Here is a 22,707-nt window from a genome sequence, read left to right as displayed (position 1 = left end):
CCTAGAGGTTTAAAGCGAACAAAATAAGAAGAAAAATATAAAATTTATTTCAAACATAAGACATATCTGAACATGGACAAATTTAAGGCAGAAGGATGGATATCAGATACATTTTGCACGGAGGGGGTTAAAATATCAAAAACATGTTCTTAGGGTTAATTTTGAGGGAATTCTAAAGATCAGTCCGAAGGAAAATTTTCCTTTTACATAATTTCCTCTGTGAGACAATATAAATAAAGGGACAAACTTCAAATAAAGAATTTTAGAGGGGGGTATGTCACTCTTGAATTTTCAAGAGATAGCCAGAAAAAAACCAACTACTAATAAAAAAGTGATGATTGCAGTCTATGCTGAATTACCCCCCCCCCTTCTTCTAGCTTCTTTTTAATTGTGTCCCTAAAAGAGTCATAAATAATGACTTTAAGGATTTTTCTACTAATAGTTCAAAGTAAATATACAAGATTTAAATCCTCAATTTTGAGAAAACTAAATTTTATTCACTGCCAGCGCTCTGTGGTTTCAGTAACGGGTACCTCATATTGTGGCATTTATAGGAGTGGTCAAGGTAAAAACAGCTCTAGTTTTGTAGGAGATAACATATGACTATTTGAAGTTGGGTGCTGATATTTACTATATAAAATACAACATAATTACTAGTCTACAAAGACAAAAATCCAACAGAATACGTTAGAGATAAAAAAAAAATCCGTGTTTTAAATAAAACGCCACTTCTTTCGGACACAAGGATAAAAACTATCCGTCGAAAATCAAAACAAATTAAGTGCAAATGTTTTGAGTAATTTCTGATTGAAGCTGCTAATTTACAAGGACGACGTCCCTAACCCACACAATAGGATTAATACAAATACACGTCTAAGCCTAAGCCTAAAGAGAGAGAGAGATTTTTTTTTTAATAGTTATGCCACTTATACTTGGTACATAAGAACTGTTTAGGAGAAGAGAGATATAAGACATATCTGGAAAGAATTAAGCTAAAACAGAGATTTTGGGTGCATTTTTTTTTCAAATTTCTTGCTGTTCTTCATATTGCTAAAAAGGAGGCATCTCTATCCCCCAAAGCGGAACATATTTGCCCCCCCCCCTCCCGAAATTTCTATCTGAGTCGCAAAAACGTAAGAAAAATGCATATAAACAAATTTTTTGGCACGCGGTAGGTTTATATATATTTGATTATCTAATCTTTATTAGCGTATTCCAAGAAATCCCGACGTTAATTCAGATCCCCCTTCCAGTTAATGCACCAAAGAACCATCCATTTTATAAAATTTTTCTTCTCGGACCCGTTGTGATTCTCACTATTGCTTCTCTTCTAACTACAGATTTGATTTAGGGTTCGATGTGATAATCCCTGTCACTTTTCTTCTAACCGCAGATTTTGCTGTCCATTATTCTCAACTGAGATTCGTAATAATACTTGTTGTCGGATGTCTTCTAGCCGCAGATCTCGTTCGCACTTCATCTTTGTGCATCATTACGTTACAAATTTTGTCATGCCTTTTGCTTTAACTGTTTGGATTCTGCACATATACATACATAAGTAAATATACAGTTGCTCGTTTAAAGGGAGTGAATATTTTCATTATTCTTGTATATATATATATATATATATATATATATATATATATATATATATATATATATATATATATATATATATATATATATATATATATATATTTATATGTATATTTATATATATATATTTCTACATATATATTTATATATTTATATATATATATATATATATATATATATATATATATATATATATATATATATATATATACATATATATATATATATATATATATATATATATATATATATATATATATATATATATATATATATATATATATATATATATATATATATATATATATATATATATATATATATATATATATATATTATATATATATATATATATATATATATATATATATATATATATATATATATATATATATATATATATATATATATATATAATATGTGTATGATTTTGATGCTTGTTTTTTCTTTTGTCAATTTTATTCTTTTATATTTGATTAAGTCGTCGATAACTAACATGCTTTACGAAAAATTTTATGGTTGCTCTGGTTAATTTGATCATTAACATAAAACATAATGCTTATTTCCGCCTTTTCCATATATTTATTTATTTTGTTAGATCCAGAACAGGCCAGATCAGGTCTTAAAATATCCCCAAATTCTTCAAATTTGTCCGATAGAAAATTCGGTTCTCCGAAATCTGATGAAAAATTAACGGTTTCCATTTTGTGCTAACGTTTGTGTATTTACAACGTTAATTTTTGGAGAGATTTCCAAGAGCCCAAATTTCTTTTAAGAAAATTCGGGGAACGCTCCTTACCGTGCGTTACCACGAACTGTTAGACGCCACGAGTTTTATAAGCATTTTTATCACCATTCTGTAATAAAAAATAAAAATAAAACTATACAGCATTTAGTCCACTCTCTGCGACATAGTAGATGATATTCTTCAAAATAGGTGGACTTTTTTTAAAGCAAATAAACATATTGTGCAAGAATCTCAATAAGACAACTAATAATTATCATTAAAAATAAATAAAATATTCCGATGTGGCGTCTGGATATATTTTTTACCATAAAACCAATTGATAAAAAAGGAAAATACAGAAAAATCAACATAAACAAACATAATAAAAATAAAAATAAAGACAAAGCATTCAAATCTAAACTAAAACTTCTACAGAAAGAAATGCCAAAAGATGGCAAGTAGAGCGAAGAGAATCTTTTTTCTGTCAAAACTGCAAAATTTCTTGCTACTTCGTTCTGTTGTACCTAGCTTAGTTTTACTGCATAAGGGAGTTTCCTCAGCTTGCTCTCTTCCAACACTTCTTACTGTAAGTTTTGCTTTGATAAGTTTTTCAATCTTTCTTTTTCTTTTTTATTTTTCCTAACTATTCTATACTTCTTTCTGTTTTACTAACAATTCTTATTCCTTCTTTTTATTTTTTTTTCGACAAAAAAGATTATGGGCATAAAACGAAATACCTGGACTACAGTTACACACTCGACCACTGTCTTTACAAAAACTCTTATTCGTATCTTTATCGTTTTTTAGCAATACTTCCTTGGAAATATTTAGACTAATTATTTTGGTCCTGCAAGAAGTAGCCGCTTATAATCTGGATATATTAGCTCTGTTAGAACTGATATGAAACGATCCCGGCAAGGAAACGCTCGATAATGGCCAAACAATAATCTAAAGTGGACCCGAATAGAAACGAGAAGCAGGAGTAGCAATGTTAATGTCCCAAAAGGCAGCGAAATCCCTCATCAGCTGGACTTCAATCAATGAAAGAGTAATGTTAGTGAGGTACCAGGGACACTACATTAAAGTGACTGTAGTAGCCCATTATGCACCGACGAATGATAATGAAGAGGTGGTTGAATAGCGTTTCTATGACACTCTTATCTCAGTTCTGCAAGGATATATCGCGACATGGCATGGTTATATTCACTGGAGACTTCAACGCCAAAGTAGGCGACGATAGATCTTACTTCCCAGAAGTACATGGCACACATGGTTTTGGCAACATAAATAAAATAGGAGCCCTACTTATAGACTTCGCTTCCACAAATTATCTCCTGATTTGTGGAACGCAATTTCGTCACAAGAATATCCACAAGTACACATGGACCTCCCCTGATGGCACAACAAGAAATCAGATCGACCACTTTCTAATAAACAGGAAATAGCGGTCAAGTCTCCAAGACGTAAGGACATTCAGAAGGGCTGACGCTGGCTTGGATTACAATCTCTGTATCACTAAGGTTGAGGTCAAACCAAAGACCATGAAAGAGAAGACAGACCACTTGATGCCTCTATATGACTCTGATAAACTTGCTGAACCAGAAGTCAGGAGGAAGTTCTTTTTGAGTCTCCAAAATACGTTTCAGAATATTAGCCATCTTGGTGAAGTAGAGGGAGACATTATATGGGGCACCATATGGAGTAGCATAAGCAACACTTTCAACGATGTTGCAAAAGGAAGTAATTGGACATAAAAAAAGACACAAAGGCGGTGGATCTCTGATAAAATATGGAGCTTGATACACGAAAGAAGAAGTCTGAAACAACATTCAGTTTCAGCAGGGTCCAGATCGATGCAGTAATAAAGCTGGCTGCGTATAGGGATAAGGACAAGCACGTAAAGAAAACTGCGAGATATGACAAAAGGGCTTTCCTAGAGAGCAAGGAAGCGGAAGCAGAGACGGCAGCAAAAAAAGGAGATTCCAAGACGGTTTACATGATCACTAACAAAACGATCGGCAAACGGCAAAAAACTGATGATTCTGTTAAGGACAAAAGGGGAAGAGTAGTCACAGAAGAGACAGAGATTGAAGAACTCTGGGCCAACCATTTCGAAAGTGTCCTAAACCGTACAGAACCGATCAATCCCCTCAATATACCGGAGACTCATTTCCTTATTCTTGAAATCGGCACCGATCCTCCCACAGAAACTGAGATAGCTTAAGCCTCAAAGAAGCTGAAGAACGGAAGAACTCCAGGAAACAATAGAATTTCCGATGCAATCTTAAAAATGTCTGTTAGATCCTGTGTCAAAACCTGGATTCTAATATTTAGCCCGATATGGGTCGCCGAGGTTGTGCCGAAAGAGTGGATGCATAGTACCCTTGTGAAATTGTTCAAAAGGCAATGTCATGCTGTGCGACAACTGGCGAGGAGTAATTTTGCTCTCTATTCCGGGAAAACTTCTTACCCTCATAATTCTGCACCGTATCCAGCCAATGATCGGAGAGCATTTAAGGGACGAACAACACGGTTTACGCCCAAACCGTTCCTGTGCACATCTCATCTTTACATTACGAATGATATTAGAGGAGAAAAACGAGTGGAAATAGAAGCTGAACCTAATTTTCATAGACTTCAAGAAAGCATTCGATGCTATCCATCGAGACACACTCAGGAAAATCCTCAAGAACTACGGTGTCCCTGACAAATTCATAAGGATAATTATGGTTCTGTACGAGAGCACGGAGTGTTGCGTACAGATGAATGGAGACCAATCAAGATATTTCAGGATCATCTCCGGACTAAAGCAAGGATGTGTCCTGTCCCCTTTTCTCTTCATACTTGTGATGGACTACATCCTCCGCGGATGCACAAATTACAGAATACCAATCAGAAACGAAAAGAGGACTGCAGATATGGACTTAGCAGACGACATCAGTCTCCTAAAATCAGACAAGCAGAAACTCCAACAGTTCTTGGAGGTTATGAGAGAAAATGCCCAACGATTCGGCCTCAAGATAAATACATCAAAACTAAAAGTATGGCTGTCACGGGATCCCACTCAACATAAAGTGCGGCAATAAGGATATAGAACAGGTTGTTCAGTTTAAATATCTGGGAAGCACAATAGAGAACACAGGGGCAATAGACAAAGATATAAATACAAGTATCGGGCAGGCTAGTGGCTCGTTTACCAGACTTAACCAGATTTGGCGCTCACAGAAGTTCTCAAACCGGCTAAAACTTCGAGCCTTAAACAGTAATGTCCTCCCAGTTACGTTGTATGGAAGAAAATGGTGAAAGTTAAATCAGCAGCAAGAGAAGAGACTCTAAGCCTTTGAGAACAATTGTCTTCGAAGAATCCTCAACATAAACTGGACACAACACGTCTTGAACCAGACGACACGCCAAATTCCTAGGTAACCCCTAGTCACTGATATGACCAGGACCTGAAGATGGAAATTCGAATTTGTGATGGAATTTGTACGAATGAAAGACGACCGAACACCGAAGTCCATCCTCCAGAGGCAATCAACGGGAACGCGGCGAAGGGAAAAACCTTAAAACAAACTAAGCCGAACATACCAGAGGGACCTTCTCAACGCGAATACGTCCGTACAACCTCATTGGGAAGACATTATGGCAGCAGCCCGTTCGAGGTACGACTGGCGTCTCTTCGTCGATGCCCTAGATGCCTCTGGAGGCACAGGAGGGTCTAAGGTAAGGTAATTTTCATGTTTTCTTTTTCCAGGTATAAGTCAGAGAACAAAATATGCAAAAAAAAACTGAAAATTATAACTCTGAATTAGTTAATTTTTATAATAATTATTTTGTTTTTATTGCAATAATTTTAGCAGTCTAACTTACCATGAAGCATTTCCATCGCACTTATAACTTGTCCCATAAACATCGGCCTTGCACGAGCAATAAGTGACAGTGTGCCCATACACGCCAACAGATTCGCTGAACTAATATGCATTGAGCCATGGAACTTAATAAGATCAGCCATCAGCTTATTAGCCTCATCTTCAAGCTTTCGAGGCTTTAAAATCTTCAATGCTGGGGGTATGGCATCTAAACTGAATTCTGATTCCTTTGAAGTAGACTCTTCGTCACGGTACGTTTGGCAGATGATCACCATCTCGTAAAACTTATTTGTCAACGTTCTTACACTATAAAGAAATAAAACGAAACATTTAAAAGGTTCATAAGAAATGACAAATAACGTTTGCATGAATATTACGAATTCTAAAAGTAAATTTACTTTTCAATTGGAACTAAGTATTGTTTTTAGAGAAAGAGAATGAGCGATCAAGCAAATGACGGCTTTGGCGTTATATCTTATGTTAATTAAGAACTGCAGCATAGAAATGTAATGTAGAAATGAGAAAAACAGTATACCTTTCAGAGGTATACAATATTTTTTTCTGAAAGTTGACATGTTAATATTAACCTGAAAGAAACAATCTAGATAATCCGTAACTTTCGAGAAATTGCCCTCCCCCCGGGGCAAAATAAAGTTTGACAATTGGAACGGGGTGATTGGTATCAATAACGTCATTACTATTCACAGAGCTTTCTACCTGAGTTGATTTTGCATTGTAATATGCGATTCTCTCATTAATTAGCCGCATTGAGGTTACTTTAACCTTGAAAACTTACCGAAAAGAAGTTCTTCGAAGAAACTAGTGCCTGTTTAACGATTAATAAGTCAGTCTTTTGTTATAATATTTTTGCACATAAGATAATCTATTCCATAAATATCTTTATTTTTATAAAGTCATTCTAAGGATGTAGAAATATGTATATTGTATTTGGTTCCATTTTTGTCTTTTGCGAAAACCAATGGCATTTGTAATAAGTAACCCTGAATTTGAACAGGATCTTCCAGCCTTTGCACTTGCAGAGAATGGAGGCACTTTTGCACTTGCAATTGGAGGGGGAAAATAGAAGGACTTCTAGAGTTTGAAAAAAATATTCTCTTTGTGTCTTAGCTTTAAAATAACTAAATTTTGGTAAATTACACAGAAAAGTTTTACTATTGTGAATCATGGCAATAGGTTACACATTTCCGTGGAGGGGGGGATACACGTAATTTCTTTTTTATGTCTAAAATTCACTGTACCAAACTAAGCTCGGTTCACTGGTACTTAGTTTAAAGGCGGTCATTAGAAGTTATTAGCACAAGTAACTTACTCAAAGGGGCTTTTTCCCAAAAGAAGGAAAAAACCGCTCAAAAGTCATCTCATCTGGATGAGAAGTCTGGATGGACATCATTTTTATACAATTCCGAACAAGGCTTATGCCAGCTTTGCCTCTCACTCAGACTATCTGTCTTGGCTTTTTCTCCAATTAGCCATGGCTTGATGGCAACTTGATTTTAATTTTGTATCGTCACTTGATAAGAGCTCCGTATTGGACTTTAAACCCCTAACTATGAACATTCGTATTTTTCATGTCGTGGCTGTGATTGGAGATTTATTTTCTTTCTTTTTTTTTCACAAGGAATTGCGGTATTAACCCATCAGTCGCAGTGGTTTGGTAAAGTATTCATTCGAAGGGGAATGACGAGTTCTGATTCCCTTTACAAGGACTTAAAACGATTGAATATCACCTAGCCCCCTTCCTCGCTATACTGCACCACTGGGGCCCGTCACAACCAAACACAGCATCGTTTCAAAATTTCAAGGTGGCCATTCAGAAACATTAAGAAAAAAACATTTTCAGAAAATTCAGGAAAAAAAAAATTTGCTCTGGAAGTAGTAAAGCCCATTTAGCTCTTGGTGCAAAACAACAAAGAATGGCTCATTTCGTGTAGACGTATTCACAAATATATTTTCGAAGAAAGGTAATTTCGTCACACACTGTTTTAGAAATCTTACTAATATTTCGGCCAAGAGGATTTTTGTTTTTTATAACACATTTCAGGGAAACGATCCCAGCTTATACAAATGGTTAAATTCAAACGAAAAAGTTTATCAATGGATTGCACTAGAAAGGTGTGCATCTTACTGGAATTTGGCTAGCAAAAATTTTTCACCTGAATCAATTTCAGGATCCAAAGGACCTTTACCTTTTAACCAGAATTAAGAAATTGTTCGGATGCCAATTTTAGGCCCAAGGGCAAATTAACAGACTTTATGAAAAAGAAAGGTGTGCATGGTATAACCTTACTGGAATTTGGCTAGCAAAAATTTATCCCTTGAATCAATTTCAGGATCCAAAGGACCTTTACCTTTTAACCAGAATTAAGAAACTATTCGGATGCCAATTTTAGGCCCACGGGCAAATTAACAGACTTTATGAAAAAGAAAGGTGTGCATGGTATAACCTTACTGGAATTTGGCTAGCAAAAATTTTTCACCTGAATCAATTTCAGGATCCAAAGACCTTTTAACCAGAATTAAGAAATTATTCGGATGCCAATTTTAGGCCCACGGGCAAATTAATAGACTTTATGAAAAAGAAAGGTGTGCATGGTATAACCTTACTGGAATTTGGCTAGCAAAAATTTTTCACCTGAATCAATTTCAGGATCCAAAGGACATTTACCTTTTAACCAGAATTAAGAAACTATTCGGATGCCAATTTTAGGCCCAGGGGCAAATTAACAGACTTTATGAAAAAGATGATTAAACTTAATACCATAAATAGTTCCTGGGGCATTGCTAACAAACAGTTCCTCGGGCATTCATTTTGACAACTGGCATGGGCATAGGGTGTTTTGGTTTAGTTCAACACTATCAATTAGTTCTATCATTACTAATACTAGCATTGCTAGTACTTCTACTAAAGCTAAGGTTATTATGGTGAAAATTTCAAGGCACGTTGAGACAATATTGAACTATATCAAAACACACTATGCACATACCAGTTGTCAAAATGAATACCCGACGAACTGTTTGTCAGCAATGTCCCAGGAACTATTTATGGTATTAAGTTTAAGTTTTTAGCGTGTGTTGAGGGGAATATTGAAAGTTCTGTAGGTAGGATCTTAAAACGTCTGCAAGAGGGTTCTCTGGTATAATTAATTTAGCGATTTAATTTTCATCAAGATAACGAACTCTTTTTTTTCTCCTTTTACAAACATCGGAAAAATTTTCGCATGCTCGTAGCTTTTAATGGGGAACTTTCAACTTTTTGAACTTTCAACTTTTTTTAGGCAAATTAACAGACTTTATGAAAAAGATGAGAACTTTAAAAAATTTGAATTGAGCATTGAGAGCAGGAATTGTCCAGCATGATTGAAAGACTCCCCTACTACTCCCCGCACCCTTCTAAAACCACAATGATGAGGACTGCTCGGATCGAACCGATAACTCTATAATACTGGATATGGGATCTTTCAAACGGACATAGCGAGATCTAGCGTCCAAATTGAGAGCTGGGAGTAATTAGAGTGTAAAATGGACCCAACCTTGAGTTTTTTGGCCACAGGTTCTATCGTGGTAGAACATTAAATGAGGCTGAAGGTGAAGACAGTTACTCCCATAAAAACTTAAAAAAACCTTACACTGTATTTAAAACAGTTAAATACCTTAAAAACTTAAAAAAAACTAATACATGATTATAACATTAAAAGCCAACAGAAATAAACAAACATAAAAACAAGCTTTTTTGAATTAAAATAAAGAGCAGCACTATAATTCAAAAATTAATATAAATTATCCTGAATTTAAGGGTGCCAGTCCGTCCCCAATAACCTCAATTCCTTGCGCAAAAACTCAACTTTTTTCCATCGACGCTTCAACAATAAATGCTCTATCGCAAGAAGAGCGCGTCAAAAAGTTTCTTTCCTCCTTTGTCAGTGATTGTCAATGGTAAACTCAGCTGAAATCAAGAACTGAAATGGGTAGAAACAATAGATAACAGAACTTTCGGACCCGTGGGAAAATGTCACTTTTTTGTTTCTGTAAATTTTTCTATTTATCACACAAAAAAGATATACTGGCTGTGGGGCCGGGTAGCTGCCGTATACATTTACCACTTATAGATTTTAGTCCACCTGCAATTTGAAAATGGTGCCTGCTTGCTCGCCTGCAAGAACGGAGCTTTCCACTCGAAAGCAGAAATATCGTTTGACGAAGCGAAAGCCTGACTGAAAACTTCTGATAGTTCTCTCTGATATAGGCTATAAAACTATACTTCACTTCGCACACTATAGGCCCTGGCTCAAGGACAAGCAAAAGCCATCCTTTTTGGCCCCAGGCAAGAGTTCTACGAAGCTTTCCAAAATACAAAGTCATATTCATCAATCCGGCCTAAGGTCCACATTTTCCGTAAAAACCGCAGAGGTTAGACCCTTACCACTTTCTAAGAATGAGCTGAAATCAGGGTACTAGGAACGAAAAAAAGAAAAAAACATGACAAAACCAAAGTGCTGCTCTCGCAACACAAAAAATTTTTGGATAAGCAGATAGTAAATAATGAAAAAAATTGTTAACTTTTCCTTGGAAGCCTTTCACGCTTGATCAGAGCTAGAATCTCCATATCTATTCCACGTTTTAACATTTGAATAGTTTGCTTATGATGATTGTGATAATTTCAGACGATGATTATAAAAGTTTTATAAGTTTTTACGTCAGCCTAGTGTGATAGGGCTTGTTTAAGAGCGAGAAATTATGCTTAAAGTAACGTAACTTAACCACCAAGAACTGATTAATAAGGCAGTTCATTGGTCTTACCAGCCGCAATATCAATAGCTCGCAGTATAAAATCTTAATTTGTACAAATACTTTGGCATTGCTCAAAATATGCAACAAATTAAAATGTAACATAGAATCCAGAAATCTGTTTATTTCTATTTATAATAAGGATAATCAAACAGTTCGTGGTAACGAACTGTAGTAAGGAGCGACCCGGCTCAATAGTAAACGAAACTCTAAAAAACGGAATTTTGATGCTAAAAGATACATAAAAAGAATCGAATCTTCATGCTGATTCTAAATATATAAGTTTCACTACATTTAGTCTTTGTCATCAAAAGTTACGAGCCTGAGAAAATTTGCCTTATTTTGGAAAATAGGGGTAAACATCCCCTAAAGGTCATAGAATCTTAACGAAAAGCACATCTTCGCATTCGGCGTATCAGAGAACCCTATAGCAAAAATTTCAAGCTCCTAGCTACAAAAATGTGGAATTTCGTATTTTTTGCCAGAAGACAAATCACGGTTGCGTGTTTATTTGTTTGTTTGTTTTGTTTTTTTCCAGGGGTCATCGTATCGACCAAGTGGTCCTAGAAAGTCGCAAGAAGGCTCATTCTAACGGAAATGAAAAAAGTCGCAAAGAGTCTTTGGGGACGACTAACTCCCCCGCAGTCCCCGTGGGAGGGGTTGCAAGTTACAAACTTTGACCTGTGTTTACATATAGTAATGGTTACTGAGAAGTGTACGGACGTTTTCAGGGGTATTTTTTTGGTTTGGGAGGGAGAGTTGAGGTGGGGGGGGGTTACGTGGGAGGATCTTTCCATGGAAAAACTGCTCATGGGGGAAGAGACTTTCAATGAAGGGGGCGCAGGATTTTTTTAGCATTATTTAAAAAAAAACAATGAAAAAATAAATATGAAAAGTTTTTTTCTACTGAAAGTGAGGAGCAGCATTAAAACTTAAAACGAGCAGAAATTATTGCGCATATTTGGGGTTTACCTCCTCCTAATACCTCGCTCTTTACGCTAAAGTATTTTTAGTAATTTCAACTATTTATTCTACGGCCTTTGTGATTCAAGGGTCATTCTTAAGGAATTGGGACAGCATTTAAGCTTTAGTGTAAAGAGCGAGGTATCGACGTGGGGTGAACTCCCTCATATACGCAATAAAAATATACGAATACAGAAGTTCGTTACGTAAACTAATTCGTAAATTACGTATATTTTTTACTAATAAAATGTTCGTAAAAATTAAAAGTTCTAGATGCCTTTGTAAGTAATCAAAAAATTGAAGGGCAACTAGGCTTCCTCCCTCTCTCCTTTTTTTTCAAAATCTTCCGATTAAAACTATGAGAAAGCCATTTAGCCAAAAAATATTAATATGCAAATTTCGTTTTAATTATTTATGTGCGGAGAGCCAAGATCAAAACATGCATTAATTAAAAAACGTTCAGAAATAAAATTGAAAAAAACAAGTTTTTTTAAATGAAAGTAAGGAGCGACATTAAAACTTAAAACGAACAGAAATTACTCCGTATATGAAAGGGGATTTTTCTCCTCAACGCCCCGCTCTTTACGCAAACATTTTTTTTACTGTTTTAAAACGTAGAGTTCAGAGAAAGAGTCAAACTTTAGCGTAAAGAGCGGGGCGTTGAGGAGGAAAAGCCCCTTTCATATACGGAGTAATTTCAGTTCGTTTTAAGTTTTAATGTCGCTCCTTACTTTCATTTAAAAAAACTAGTTTTTTTTAATTTTATTTCATATTAGGATCCAAAGTTTCTGAAATTAGTTGACAGGTCAAGATAGCTCTACCATATTATATAGCAATTGTAACGAAGTCCGATTTTGTTTCTTGTTTTCAGAATAGCGCTAATTTTGCATAATCCTATAAATATAGAAAAATATCATCTGACACTTTTATAAATATACTAGCCAAAGAGTCAATCGGACGACAGGCATTGAAAAAAAAACAACTAGCGTATACTCTTTTACGAAGAAAAGATAAATAATATTTAGACCCCCTCCCCCTCTCCCAAAAACAAAAATCCCAAAGCGTGACACAAAAAGGGAAATACTCTCAAGTGATCATAGGAAAGTGATCATGTGATCAAGTGATCTCTAAGTGATCATGGACTCTCGTTCTAAAAGTACCCAGGAAAAATATTAAACTTAGCTAACCGTTGCATAACCTCAAGTTGTTGACTCAAGTGATTAGCGAAGGTCTTATCCTTACATGGTATACCATATATAAATAAGGTTTTAAAACTTACTTACCGGTTATATCAACATAGGATCCTATCTTATTTTGGTCAATAGTAATGAACAACTAAGAAAATAAGAAAAAAAAGTACCCGTCATTATCATGATCAAGCCATTTGATAACTTCTCCTTTCATTCTGACAAGCCAGTCCCAAGCTGAACTCATTTCTTTAGTAATATTTTTCGCCTTGGATAACCATCGGAGTACAACAGGATATAGATGTGTTAATGCTTGAATAACCCTCTTCTGTACAGTAACAGCTTCATCTCTTAGCAAAAAACTTATGTTAACAGCCACTTTTGGGAATACATCAGGCTCTGATTTACTAAAATTAACGAAATCAAAATATCAGCTTTTAAACTAAAAAAAAAACAAGAAAAAACAAACGCAGCTTCCTAATTGAAAATGCCTATGAAAACAGAGTAGAACAAAACCCCCTACTGGGATAATCACGTGAGGGAAATTCCCCGTCTAAGATTGGTTTTTAAAATTTCCTGGAAAAATTTATAAAAAAAAACAATAATATAGCAATACACATTTGATTTTTGCCCCCCCCCCTCTCTTCCTAGGAAAAGAGATTTAAAATAAAATAAAAAATCGAGTGCTACTTTTGGAATAAATCAGGCGCTGATTTACTAAAAGTAACGAAAACAGAATATAAATTTTCGAACTTAATTTATGAGAAAAAAACTTACAGTGTGTCACAATTGAAAAAGGCTGAGAAAATAGAGTAGAAAAATTTTTTATTTAGATAGAATAGTGAGGGGTAGGAGTGAGGAGGGGGATATCCACCTAAGATCGGTCTAAAGGATTCCTCTGGAAAATTAAAATAAACAATAGCCTAAAATTACATCTTGCAGTGTTTTGAAAAAGAGTTCTTACCAAAATACGTATTTTGAATGCTACTTCTAGAAATATATCAGGCCTTGACTAACTAAAATTAATGAAAACAAAATATCGGTTGCAGAAGTACAAAAAAAGTACACATCGCCTTAGCTGAAAACACCTATGAAAATACAATAGCAAAAAGATGCGGATTTTGTATAGATGCTATAGTGAGGGTTACAGGTGGCAGGGGTTGAGGGTTGCACACCTAAGATTAATCTCTGAAAAAAAAAATGTAGCGTAACAATAGACTTTTTTTGCTTTGACCCTCTACTGCTTCCGAGGAATAGAGTTAAGAACACAAACTTATACCAACTACCACTTTTGGACATGCTTCATGCTCTGAATTAACTAAATAAAATAAAAAACAAAATATCAGTTACTGAAATTTTATTATATAAAGTTCGACAAGCACTTCATATTACTGAATATGCTCCTTCAAAGCTAGGGCGTTTTACTTGAACAAATATGTAGCCGGGCCAAAAAAACGATAAATCTCTAACGCGATTTTAGTTTTAGAGAACTACTGTCCTCCAGCTCTTGAAAGGTTAGAGTGTTCCTATCCTTGAGTTTTTCAGCTTCTCCAGAAGAAAATTACTTCTAATGTTGGCAGAAAAAAACTTCTGCGCGATGACAACGTAAGAAATTATCGTTTAAATAATTTTAATATAATAATTTTATTTTAATATAACGCTTTGCTTTCTTAAATAAAAGAGTTCTGATTTTCTTGCTTACTTGCTGTAGCATTATTTGACTAAAATGCAACAGGCATAAAAACGAAGGCTTTTGAAAAAACAACAACAGAATTTCTGAAATCTGAAATTCAGTTTTGTTCCCCAAAATTTTAAAAGAAAAACATAATTTTTGGCATGATTATGAAACCAATAACATTGAATTCTATAAATGTTGATTCTACTTTGTTTCTGAAAAGTATTTCTGTGAATCTAGACAAAATATATCTATTGAGAAAATATAATTTCAAAAAAGAACAAGAGCCAAGAACTCATGTGGCACGTGACGAAGTCGGAAAAGCAAACATTTCGCAATGTTATCGCGGTGATGTTTTTTTTTTTAGGCTACCATAAGCACCACTGCGAGGGATTTCTGCCTCTGAAGCTAAATAGCTATAGTTTTTCTATAGCTTTTTATATATTTCTATATTTTTATAATTTCTATAGTTTTTGATCGTTTTAAATCTATTGCTTGATTTAGCCCCACCTACGCTTGCTGGCCCATGCTATAGCAAATTCCAGATTTAATAACTATAAAACTTGACCCAGTCTGACATTTTTGGTAAGTGTTAGTCTAGGCCAGACATTTTAAAAAAAGTTTTGAAATTAAACTAAAAATTAATACTAAAAATGGCAGAGCAAGAAAAAAAAATTTTAAAAATTGCCTCTGTCAGGGTATTGAATCTACGACCTACGGTATAGAATACAAACACCATATCCACTGCGCTATGCAGGCTTTCAAGGAGACACTCTTTCTAACTATTCCGAATTAACCGTCCCACCACTCCCCTCCCCCAGATTTTCCCCTCCCCACTATTCCTAATTTAATTTAATCTGGTCTGGTCCCAGATATGCATGTCAACTTTCATTGCAATCGCTGTATGGCACTTGACTGACGGGCAAGTGCTATAAAAAGCATGAAGAGGTCACTGAAGAAATTTTCTTTTACGAAAGGTATTGTAAGCTCAGGTTTTAGACAATTAATACCTGTCAGCAAGGGCGCATACAGGATTTTTGTTCGAAGAGGGGGAAGGTTACAATAAAAAACTTTAAAAGACACATCAAAAAATCTGTTTACATGCATTTTCGTTAAGTTTTACGAGTCGAACAGATGTTCCGGTGGAGGCAGGGTGGTCAAACCCGTAAGCCCTTCCACCCTGGATACGGTGCCTGATAGTCTGCATTAGTAGAAAATTTATATCAATTTTATATAAAAATGGTTCCTTGTTTTTGGTTTTATATTTCATCAACACAGCAGCTTAAGAATAGTGGATTCGAATTAAATTTAAAATATATATTTTTATATATTACTTTGGTTATTCATTCATTTTCCAGTATAAAATTTACATTAATATGAGAAAATCGATTCTAAAAGTTTCTAAAATGATTTTGTTCTTTTTTTTTTAGCTATTTTCCCCTGTCTCTTTTAGCTGTTAGAAATGCATATCCACATAAAAGACACACTCATGTTGTGACCCGGATGGTAAAGAAACACTTACCTTAACATAAATTACTTAAATACTTTAGGGTACAAAGATTCAGAAAAAAAAATGTCAATATGAAAATCAGAACTGGACTTAATCGATTTTGAATTTGCACTATAAATACTTACCAAGCCTCTTCTAAGAATCCTACAATTACTCTTCTGATTTCTTGATTCCTATCATTTTGAAAAGCGAGTACTTCATCTAAAAAACTATCTAACAGCTCTGGCCCATGATGAAGAATCAAGTCTTGGACTCTTGTTAAACACGTTAGCTTTTCATCAGTGGTTTTGGCAAGAACAGCTTGATTTAGAAATTCAACAATCTGAAATAAAGTAATGCAATAAGTGTCTGATTTAAACTATTTTGAATTGAATAATACTAGCAAAGAATATCAAAATGGAAATCAAGTAGGAGAGTCGTATGGGAGAGGGAAACGATAGTGTTTTCGTCCCTCTAAAATGTTTCCAAGTCGAGGAAAATTACTGAAAAATCACAAAGGAATCAGACCTCTTACTTCAAAAAAAATTATTGCACAGTTTGGGAAAAAACATCACCATCTTGATAAAAGTTACAGCATTACATTTTAAATTTGCAAGAACCCTGTAACAGAGGGCAGAAGTTTTAAGCTCCCTTTGATAAAAGTTAAACCATTATATTTCAAAATATTAAAGGGCCCTATACCAGAGGGCCAAAGTTTTAAGCTCCTTTATGCAAAAACATAAATTCTACATTTTCTTGAGAAGGTTGATCATAGATGCGTGTTTATCTGCTGTTTTTTTTTTCTTTTGCTTTTTTTCACCTGAAGTGATGGTAGAATATTGGAAGGGGGGCCGCTCAAAATTTCAGCCGAAAGTTTGATGTTTTTAACGAAAGTATAAGGTTCAAAATAGGGATGAAACCTTTTAATCGACAGTGAACAGATATAAATTTTTTTTAACCGGATATTTCGAACACACATACAGTGTTCATCATCAGCAGTAAAACTAAACGCCATTAATAAAAACAAACAAAATTTATACCCAATAAACTAATTGCATATAGTTTATTGCTCTTATTTTTTTTCAATGCAACAGCAGAAGCAAATCTCCCTGACCTTTTCCGTTCCGGTTCATTAGATTTATCTGACAAATCAGGTGGACAGAAGTCATAGCTCTTAGGTGAGGTGGGATTTATTTTGTTTGACCTCAGTAAATTATCATAAATTGAATTCAATCCAAATTCACATCTATCTCTGTTTATGGAATTATTCTTAAATAAAATTTGTTTAATTTCGATCGTTTCCCGAAAATTTGCTTTAAACCTTGGTCTCTAGAAATCAAAGAAACATTTTCAAACAAAATAAAATGATTTGGATAATTATAAATATGTTCCGATATAGCCGACGTGAAATCTTCAGGTTTGGAATTTCGCTTTAAGGACGATGAAATAGAATTATGATGTTGTAGTAATCTCATTTTTAAATTCTGGTTAGAACGTCCCACATAAGAGCTTCCACAAGTACATGGGATTTTATAAGCCCCACTTGGTTGCTCTAAGGAAGTTCAATCTTTTCCAGAATTTAAAAAACTAGCCAAAGTATTACTACCTCTTAAAGCTACCGTTAAACCATTATTTTGTAAAATTCTTTCAAGTTTTTCATTCAGCCCTGGAACATATGGTAAAGAACAAAAAACATCTTTCTTTTCTTTTGTTTCCAGAATATCAATAAATCAATCGATTAGTTTATTAAGAGAAAATAAAGAAACATTACAAAGCTTTAGACCCCCACCAAGGCTCTTTGGCCTGTGATGGTGGGAGACTAAACATTACATCGATTAATATAGAACAAAATCAAAAAGAAGGTAAAACACACAAAAAAAAACAATGATATATATGCTTGCGTAGCAAAATCAGATAATAAATGAATATAGTCAAAAAAAAAGAAAGAAAAACATACCAACCAATCAAAGCAAGTGAAATATATAAATTAAAAAAAGAGAGAGAAGGGAGGAGGTAGCTGAATTTTTGGGTATTGGAAGTGGTCAGTCGGGAGGACATTAAAAAATTTTTAAACATAAAAAATCAGGACATTAAAAAATTTTTCCAAATTCTTTTGAAACTACAAACGAGTGACATTCTTGAGCTGAATTAGGTAGGCTAAATTTTGACTCTTTCTCTTAACTCTACTTTTTACAACAGTAAAAAACTTTAGCGTAAAGAGCGGGATGTTGATGAGGAAGCAGCCCCTTTCATATACGAAGTAATTTTTGTTCGTTTTAAGTTTTAATGTCGCTCCTTACTTTCCGTTAAAAAAACTTGTCTTTTTTCATTTAATTTTTGAACGTTTGAATCAATGCATGTTTTGATTCTGGCTCTCCGCATATGAATAATTAAACGAAATTTGCATATTTATTCTTTTGGCTAATTGGCTTTCTCATAGTTTTGATCGAATGATTTTGAGAAAAAAAGGAGCGGGGGAGGAGGCCTAGTTGCCCTCCGATTTTTTGGTTACTTAAAAATGCAACTAGAACTTTTAATTTTTACGACTCTTTTTATTAGCAAAAGATATACGTAACTTGCAAATTAGCTTACGCAACGAACTTTTCGTTGAGTGGTTGAACTGTAGACTTAAAAGTCAGCCAAACTGTCCCTAGTAATGTATCAAGCTGAATAAAATTGAAAAATAGATCAAGTGAATTTCTCTCTAATGCATAAACGAACACATATACAGTGTTCATCATCAGCAGTAAAACTCCACATCAGCAGTTTTACTGCTGATGATGAACACTGTATGTGTTCGAAATATCCAGTTAAATAATTTTATATCTATGCAGTGGTACCGGTTTATTTGCAAGCATTCTGTTACTTCAAGAGATTTCCCCCTCGTCATTGGCTGAACTTTCAGATTTGATCACATCTAAGGTCCTTAGTGCTTCAACTATGGGGAAATAGTTAAAGGTGCAGTAGAAGAGCTTAAGCACAACATTACCACTACAATAAACAAGATCAAGGAACATATCAACAATCTTGACACAAATGTGGTAAAAAAAAATGCACCATCTCAGAAGTTAAAGAACATATAGGAGCTGAAACCCAGGAGGAAGCAACTAACTTGAAACAAGCCATTAATTCTAACCTCAAAGGCAAAGTCCAAAGACTGATCTGACAGGAGAAAGATAGAAAGGGGAGAAAACTTGCATATGGCATAGCCCTGCAACCAGGAGTACTAAATGACAAGACATTCATGAAAAGACGCCTTGCAGAGCAGTATGGCATCATGGGTGCAAAGATAAGTAACATCAGATGCTTATTAGGGTTACCATTGCCAGTCAATATCCCTGAAACCAGCCAACAAGACCCAACCCACAGCTGACTCCCTCTCATTCTTTGTCCCAAACCTAAACTTAAAGAGGCATTCTGCAAAAATCCTACAAGCTGCATCAAGAAATTTGGGGAGGATGCACCCTGGGAAGATCAGGAGAAAAGAAAAGCTTTATCTACTGAACTCAGATGCTAAACTGAGCAGGGAGAAACGAACCTCGTTATCCACTGTGGAAAAATTGTTCCAAAAAATTCAATTTGTCTGAGGCAGAGCTACCCCCCTCAGCCCATGGATCGTTAGATACTCAGATAGTAGCCCTGTACATACTGTAAATAATGATCTAGAAGTGTTCATGTCACCAATTAGTGCCTATGAACTCACTGACTCATCATCTTACCAGTCCCTTTCAAATGAAAGCCTCAATACAACTGATGGTAGTAGATCCTCAAGCACTTCCCTATCCATTGTAGACAAGCTGGTTCTCAACGTCAATCACTGCCATAAGGAAGTACTCAACCAAAGAAAGCGGCAAGTCAATCAAGATTTTTCTGCTCTTATAACAAACACTGACCAACTACCAAACAAAATTAACAAGCTGAAATCTTTGATTTATTCCAATGATTGTGAGGTTATACTTCTTACTGAGGTGTGCCCCAAGAAAACAAGAAACCAGCTCCTAGATCTGAATGTCAGTTTGCAAAGCTATGATACTAAATCCAACCTGTTGTCCAATTATTGCTGCCATGGAAAACTTGCACTGGTTTAACCTCTTACACCATCATTCCAATTGGCAACTCCACTGAAAGCCCCTAAGGTGAAACCATTTTCTTTGATATTTCAGCTACTGAGAACAAAAGCCATCCTTCTGTCAGAATTGGTTGTGTATACAAAAATCCATCTGCACCATCACCAGAGGAAACAGATGGGAAACCAGCAGAGTTCATTGGCAATATTGTAGACACACCCACTGTAGAATACTCACCTTGCTTTGCTTGCATTAAAGTCTTATTTATAGTGTGCCTTTATTTATTCTTCCTTGTGTGAGTGATTGTTTGCTTGCTTGTACATATCGCTTTTTCTTTTATAGGTGCTTGGGTTATAACAAACAATTAAACTTCTACATGGTGTCAGAAGTAACCAAGTAAAGATGGATTCAGTTCACTGCTCAACACCAACAATCGACTGGAATTCACAAAACTTGAAACATGCTTGGAATAGATTTAAGCAGCATGCAAAATTAATGTTCAGTGGCCCCCTTAGTGGTAAAACAGAAACTGTGATATGCTCATACTTGCTCATATGGGTTGGTGAAAAAGGCAGGGATATATTTAACACCTTCACTATTGCTGACTCAGAACAGAATGTATCTGCATACCTGGCAAAGTTTGATACTTATGTGGAACCAATGGCAAACCCCATTTTTGCCAGATACAAATTTCACAAAAGGAACCAGGATGCTGTAGAGACAGTTGAACAATATGTAACAAGTCTCAAGATCTTAGAAAAAGACTGCTCATTTGGGAATTCAGAAGATGAAATGGTCAGGGACAGGCTAGTTTTCGGTATAAGAAATGACAGAATCAGAGAAAAATTGCTTACACAGGGATCAAAACTCACTCTCACTACTGCCATTAACACAAGCCGAGCAATGGAAGAAACCCAAGCACAACTACTAACTATGAATGAAGCTGAGCACAAGACAGCTATCAAACAAGAAGTCGATGTTGTGAGCAAATATCCTGAATGTTATATGTGTGGTGGACTATATTCCCGTGGACACAAGTGCCCCGCAAAAGGAAAAACATGCTCCAAGTGTGGTAAGATCAACCATTATGCTAGAGTTTGCAAGAGTAAAACAGTTCACCAGCTAGAAATTGCAGGAAAAAGCTCTGGTTCTCAGGCTATACATGCATTAGACTTCTCCCTTAGCTCTGGAAGCGAGTTGTATATTGATTCAATTCATTCAATGAATCAAACCAAAGACCATCACATTAATCTGTACTTCAGTACACAAAGGAAGTACATCAGCTTCAAGCTTGATACAGGAGCAGATGCCAACATACTTCCATTAAAGGAATAGGAGAGATTTTGTCCCCGTCCCACACTAAACAAAACCAACAGTATCCTGACAAGCTATACCAACAGGAAGTTGAATGTATATGGAGTGTGTGAAGCTGAAATACAATACAAAGATAGGCCTGGACAGAAGCACAAATTCTTCATGGTTGACACTCAGAAAGTGCCAATAATTAGTAGGCAAACCAGTGTTGATCTTGGTCTTGTCAAATTCATATTTGGTGTGCAAACAATGCAACCTTGCCCTGATCGAATCAAGATCATGATAGACCAATATGCTGATGTCTTTGAGGGTATTGGCCAACTTCCTGGCGTGTGTAAGCTGACACTGAAGGAAGGAGCAGTTCCTACAGTTCAACCCCCAAAACGTGTACCATTTGCATTGGAGAAGAGATTAAAGGTTGAGCTCAATTGCCTGGAACAGATGAAAATCGTTGAGAAAGTTACAAAGCCTACTGACTGGGTTAATTCTGTTGTAATAGTGGAGAAAGCAAATGGGAACTTAAGGATATGTCTAGACCCTGTGGACCTGAACAAGAACCTAAAAAGACCACATTATCTGATCCCAACATTTGAAAGCATCACCCAGAGGTGTGCTGGAGCTAAGATTTTCTCTAAACTCGATGCCACTAGTGGATTCTGGTCAATGATGCTTGATGATGAATCATCCGACTTGACAACTATTAACACCATCTATGGTTGTTACAAATTCAAAAGGTACCCCTTTGGCCTCAACTCAGCACAAGACAATTTCCAGAGAAAAATGGAAGAGGCTTTTGAAAACCTCAATCTGGGCCTAATAGTCGATGACATTGTCATTTGTGGTGCTGATGATAGTGAACACAATGAAAGACTGAAAGCAGCACTAGAACGTGCGCGTAAGAAAAATGTGAAGTTCAACCAAGAGAAATGTGTGTTTGGTGCAGAGAGCATCCCATACTTTGGGCATCTTCTGACCTTGGAAGGAATAAAGCCCGACCCCGAAAAAACTCGGGCT

The 22,707-nt window shown here is 35.5% G+C and overlaps 1 protein-coding gene across 1 annotated transcript in view; it reads right to left on the bottom strand.

Annotated features, from left to right (window-relative positions):
* The window catches only part of LOC136028746 (symplekin-like), a 110,869-nt gene that overhangs the window by 82,802 nt on the left and 5,360 nt on the right, over positions 1 to 22,707 (bottom strand). The window contains exons 2-4 of the mRNA XM_065706630.1: positions 16,459 to 16,655; positions 13,322 to 13,555; positions 6,194 to 6,498 (exon numbers count right to left, since the gene is read on the bottom strand). Of these exons, the coding sequence (XP_065562702.1) occupies positions 6,194 to 6,498; positions 13,322 to 13,555; positions 16,459 to 16,655 (736 nt within the window). The remainder of the gene's footprint in view (positions 1 to 6,193; positions 6,499 to 13,321; positions 13,556 to 16,458; positions 16,656 to 22,707) is intronic.

Source organism: Artemia franciscana, chromosome 7 (assembly GCF_032884065.1).
Source record: "Artemia franciscana chromosome 7, ASM3288406v1, whole genome shotgun sequence".
In the NCBI taxonomy this organism is placed as follows: domain Eukaryota; kingdom Metazoa; phylum Arthropoda; class Branchiopoda; order Anostraca; family Artemiidae; genus Artemia; species Artemia franciscana.
Note: the sequence above shows the minus strand (reverse complement) of the source record. Positions and strands in the feature narration are given on the sequence as shown.